We start from the raw sequence: 6,000 nt of genomic DNA on the forward strand, positions 1-6,000 counted from the left end.
CCAGTGCACATTCCCCACCACCAATGTCCCCAGTATACCCCCCATCCAGACCCTCCCCCTGCTTCTATGACAGACAATTTCCCTCTTACTCTCTCTCTCTCTCTACTTTTGGGCATCATGGTTTGCAATACAGATACTGAGAGGTCATCGCATTTGGTCCTTTGTCTACTTTCAGCACACATCTCCCATCCTGATGATTCCCTCCAACCATCATTGACTTAGTGATCCCTTCTCTATCCCAGCTGCCTTTTCCCTGAGCTCATGAGACAGGCTTCCAACCATGGAGCACTCTCCCTGGCCCTTGTCTTTGACCCACTTTAGAGATGAGGAAAGGAGACACAAACATGCCTCCTCTCAGTGGTTCAGCAGGAGCGATGGCTGCTAACCTAGAGAGTCCCACAGGAAAAGTCAACAGGAAGACAGCTCAGGGGAAGCCACAGCAAGGATGCAGGGTGCTGTGGGCCAGGTGTGGCTAGTCAGTGGGAGTGGCTCAAGCTTCGGGTGCTGGCTAGATGCTCAAAGACCTGGGGGTCAGCTCATAGAGAGTCCTACTGGTCCAGTGTGGAGGTGAGACATTCTCAGAGATTTGGGTTTATGAGACCAAGCATAATCTACTGGGAGAATAGAGACGGGGGAAGGATGGAGAAGACTCTGGAAAGCATTGTAGGTGCCGAATAGTCTACGGTCCTGGAGGGTATCTACTCAGAGATCTTTATCCTGAGCCAAATAGGAAACCAGGGCTATGTGTTCTATTGATGATATAAAGACTCCTGAAAGGCAAGGGCATTTGCATAAGATGATGCACTGAGTGGAAAAGAGGAACTAGCAGGCTGGCACCAAGCCCAGGACTCTGCACACATTACATGATTTCATTCTTACCTCATGGAGCTAGAAACCATTACCCCCTTCCCTCTTACCTATGAGAAAGCCATGTCAATGCCATTAAGAGTTCGGAGAGAAATGACAGGAGTTAGCAAGGAAAGAGGATTTCAGGACCTTGGAGAGAATTCTGCGAGACCCCGTGAGGTCACCCAGACTGTAAATGAACCAATGGCTGATGGGGGGGTAAGAAGCTTGGGAAGGAAAAGGTAAACTTGAACTCCTATCCCAGGGGAAACTGGGATGTTACAGGGTAGGAGACCTCATTCATTCTTCCTCTTCCTCACGCCACCCGTGACGCAGACGCCAGGAGGAGCGAGGCATCCAGAAGTTCCATTCCTTCGTTGTTGTCTCCAATTTTCAAAAGGACTTGGGAAAAATGAGACGACGGGTCCCCATGCTGAAAGGAGATGCGCAAGAGATTGCAGATCACTGGTAAAGAGGCTGAGAGCCAGACAAGGGGGTCCCTGGAGAGCTGAGGGCGGAAGAGGGTCTGAGGTGATTAAATCACGCTTGAGGGTCTCGGCTTAAGAGGATGGTCCAATCACAGAAAGTTTAGCATTACTGCCCTATCACCAAGATCACCTATCTCCAGCTCTGCTTTGCCCCGGTCCAATCCCAATCAAGGCTAGATGCTGCGGTTAGGATGACTTGATAAAGCATAGATGACACTTTCTGTGTCTAGGGCTCATGTGACTAGGAGGACGAGTGAGGCTCAAGGTCGAACACCCGGTGCTGGCTGACACCCTGTTCTTGCCAACTTTGCCCAGATACTCCCTCTTTCGAGGCTTTGCTTCTGGGGTGCTTTGCAAGGTCAGGTCTTATGTGCCCCAGTATCTGTCACCATGCTCCAGAGACCCCGTTTCCCTTCTAGACACAGAGCGGCAGCCCCTCCAAACTCTATCTGATTCCCAAAACACCATGTATGGAGCACAGCCAGGCAAAGAATCCACTGGGTTTCTGAGCCACAATCATCCATCCTGCTGTGTCTTCCATACTCCCCTTCAGTCCTGGGTGAGGCAAACCATCCTGAAAGTATCTGTAGATAATAAAGTCACGGGAGGGAACATGTCTTCTAATCTCTTAAGGAGCCAAAGCCAGGCAGGCATGTGGGAGGAGCACTGTGCCCCAGCAGGGGGTGATAAATATAACAGAAGGCAACATGAATAGAGAGATTGTAGGGTGGCTCGTCCCAAGAAATATTCACAAATTATCTATTTTGCTCCCCACAAAAATAATCCTAAAGGGTGCCTACTCCCCCCCATTGCAAACAGAGAAACTGGGGGTGTTAGCCTCTTTATGATCTGCCTCCGTGCTCATCTGCAATACAGAATTGGGGTCTGGCCTTAAGGAACTCCCACCAGGCATGATAAATAAATTAAGACCTAAAAGTAAGGTGGAAAAGTTTAACTGTTCCCAGAATTCCCTCCAGGTTTTGGATTGGGGGCCACCCTGGGGGTGCTCAGGATTTATTCCTGGGTCTGTGCTCAGAGAGCATTCCTGACGTGATCAGGAGACCAGATGTGCCGCCTGGGCTCAACCTGGGGCGAGTGGGCTGAAGAGATGGTACGGGGTGAAGGCAGTTGGCATGCACACTACCAAGCCCCGTTCAGTCCCTGGCATGAGTACCCCCAAAAGGAAGTCCTGACCTAGGAGTAATGCTAGAGTACCAGGTATGGCTCCCCGAAACAAAAATCATTAAGATAGGGGCTAGAGAAATAATACAGCAGATAGGGCGCTTGTCTTGCAAGCAGCAAGCCCAGGTTCAATCCCCAGCACCCCATATGGTCCCCTGGGCCCCACCAAGAGTGATCTCTAAGTGCAGAGCCAGAAGTAAGCCCTGTGAGCACTGCGGGGTGTGCCCCCCCAAAAAAAAACAATAATTAAGGCCAGGATCAACTGCATGTAAGGCAAGTACCTTACCCTTTTACTCCCTCTCCAGCCCTATCTCTAGGACTTTAAGGAAGTAGAATGAGTGCTTTATAAGGAGACATAAATATATACATATATGTGTGTATATATGTAGATGTATCATATATTAAAATATATCACAAGTATCATTAAAAATAGTCCCAAACATATGGTGGATGATCAATTTCTTCCTCAACTAATTATATATATATATTTATATGAAATTAGTTATTTTGATTTACTAACCAAACTCATTATATATACACATATATAATGAGAAAGCCTTTTGGAAGATTCCCAATCTTGTTGCCTTAAGTTTTGATCATGCCTAAACATACCCCAGATTAGAACCTTATTGTTCCCAAGGATGGATTCCCCAAAAGAGCCTCACACATGGTCATAATTGTTGTAAACATTCTCAAAACCCATTGAACCATACAACATTGTGGCCCAAGTTTACTCATTGTCAGGAACCCAGAAACACACACACACACACACACACACACACACACCCCACCGTCCTCATCATGTCTAGCCATCACCCTTGCCATCACCAGCAGCAAGAGCATGCCCATCTTGCATGAGAGCCTCTTGCATCCTAGAAAATGCACCCGTGTCCTCTCCGGCCTGATTCAATCGCAGGAGAGCAGCCTCCGCATCCCCTGCTTCTAATTTTTCACATTCTCCGGGTGATATACAAGTCACACCGGCCTCCCTTCCCAGCTTGCCTTTCATTTGTTCTTCCTGTAAAATGCCACTCACACTCCCGCTTTTACCAGCCCTAAAAATAAAGCCTCGATAGATACAGGATGATCTCTCCCCTCTGAGACTCAAAGCAAAGTAGCAACAAGGGGGCAAAGGCGGCACAAGGGAGAAGAACTCTACATAATTGAGTTGGGCAGGTTTAAACGGAGGGGCGTTGGGGTTCTTGGGGGAGGGAGACGGGTATGCTGGTGATGCAGGCAGAGGGGGTTAGAATCATGTGCCTGAGAAATCATCATTAACAGTATTGTAAATCACAGAATCTCAATCAATTTTTAAAAATTCAAACGAAATAAATAATCAAGCTAAGGCCTTGAGCCCTGTCCATGTAGGATGGGACAGAGTCCCCCAGATCGAAGCTGATGCCACCTTGAAGCTCTGACGTGAGTCAGGGGACAGAGAGGGAAAGGGGGTCTGGAGATTCCCAGACACGTCTCCCAGCAGCGTCCGAAACGGCCGTCTCTCCCCTGGCCACTGCAGGTATTTTGATTTACTAACCAAACTCCCCGAGGATCTGAAGAATTTCCTCCCCGCCAAAAAAATCCTGGTGAAGCTGCAGAAGTTTGGGGAAAATCTGGACCTGCGAATCCGCCCCCACGTCCTGCTGAAGGTGCTCCAGGACCTGAGGGCTTGGGAACTGTGCTCCCCGGACATCGCGGTGGCCATCGAGGTAACCGCCCTAATCCCTTCCCCCTCACAGCCACTCAGGCAGCCTCACTCAGTCACCTGGCGTCCCTGGCTAGACACAAGATTTTTCAAAGACCTAGAAATCTCTGCCTTCAGGGAGAGAGTGAAAGGGGAATGTGCCTGCTACCGGGGGGGGGGGGGAGAGGGGGAGGATGAGGGGGTGGTGGGAGGGACACTGGGAACACTGCTGGTGGAGAATGGGCACTGGTGGAGGAATGGGTACTCAGTCAATTGTATGACTGAAACTGAAAAGTTTGTAAGTCTGTAACTGTATCTCACGGTGATGCGTTAAAAAAAGCAAGCAAGCTGGCCTCACACGCTGGGGGAAAGTCATACCAAATGGAGAAGGGAACACCAAGTAAATTGTGAGTGGAGATCCCACGTGGTAAGGGAAATGCGTGCTGAAAGTAGACTAGTGTCCGAACAGGATGGCCACTCAATACCCCTATTGCAGACCACAACACCCAAAAGGAGAGAGAGAGAATAAATTGGAATTCCCTGCCACAGAGGTGGGGTGGAGTGGGGGGGATGGGATTGGGGGGTTGGGAGGGACACTGGGTTCATTGGTGGTGGAGAATGGACACTGGTGGAGGGATGGGCTCCCGAACACTGCATGAGGGAAAAACAAGCACGAAATGTTTGAATCTGTAACTGTACCCTCACTGTGACTCACTAATTTAAATATATAAATAAATAAATAAATAAATAAATAAATAAATAAATAAAATTTTAAAAGAAAGCAAGCAAGAAAGAAATCTCTGCCTTCACCGAGCACATCTCAAATGGGAGAAGAATGACTTTGGGAGGCATCCCCACTAGCAACGAGTAAGAGTCCCTTTCTCTCCGCATCCACGCCAGTACTGGTGGTTCTTTTTGATGTGTGCCACAGTGCCAGTCACTGTGTCACGAGATGATATCTCATTCTTGTTTTGATTTGCATCTCCTCTATGGGACACGGTGCTCCATTTAGAGGGGGGGGTCCCCTGGAAACTCAGAGCTTTCAGAGAGACATAAATTAACCAGTGGGGGAGGGAGTTGCAGGTGGGGAGAAAGGCAGGGTGGCCAGCTTTCAGAGAAACCCTAATGCCGACCGTATTTGCCCTGCAGTTTGTCCGAGAGCACATTATCCACATGCCTCAGGAGGATTATATCAGCTGGCTGCAGAACAAAATCAACATGCCCGTCCGGATCTACGATCCCCATGCCGAGAAGAGCTGATCTCCACTAGTTTCCTGGCTCCCACCTGCCTTCCTGCCTCCCTCCTGTCAACTCTCATGGAAGCCCACTACGGTAGAGCAAGCTCATCGGGAGATAACCCACCTGCCGATATTGGACGTGGCAATACTCCCCTCAACCTCACACCACAGCCTCTATGCCCAAGAGACTCTTTCTCATTGGTCCACCTGACTCTGCTCTCTCTCTCCATATCCTTAACTAGCCCTCGTCATCAAGTTCGGGATAATAAAATTGAGTTGACTATTGGATGTCTGAGAAAGAGTGAGCGCTTTGGAATTTATAAATGGCGCGCAGCTCCTAAGAACAATAGTAGCTACCATTTATTTTGAGAGCTTTATATCTGTACAGTAGGATCGATGCCGAGTGATATTATTCCCTGGTAATATTATTTTTCAAACTGAATCACTGTGAGATGCTCAGTGACAAAGTTGTTCATGGTTGAGTTTCAGTCATACATTGCTCCTACACCCATCCCTTCACCAGTGCATATTTCCCGCCAATGTCCCCCCCAGGGCCCCCCCAACC

The 6,000-nt window shown here is 48.7% G+C and overlaps 1 protein-coding gene across 1 annotated transcript in view; it reads left to right on the forward strand.

The window, feature by feature from the left end:
* Positions 1–5,463, forward strand: part of CCDC60 (coiled-coil domain containing 60) — a 166,361-nt gene extending 160,898 nt beyond the window's left edge. The window contains 3 exon segments of the mRNA XM_055147096.1: positions 1,183–1,314; positions 4,033–4,222; positions 5,347–5,463. Of these exon segments, the coding sequence (XP_055003071.1) occupies positions 1,183–1,314; positions 4,033–4,222; positions 5,347–5,457 (433 nt within the window). The 3' untranslated portion in view covers positions 5,458–5,463.
* Positions 5,464–6,000: the final 537 nt, after the last annotated feature.

This window comes from Sorex araneus, chromosome 9, assembly GCF_027595985.1.
Source record: "Sorex araneus isolate mSorAra2 chromosome 9, mSorAra2.pri, whole genome shotgun sequence".
Lineage (NCBI taxonomy): Eukaryota > Metazoa > Chordata > Mammalia > Eulipotyphla > Soricidae > Sorex > Sorex araneus.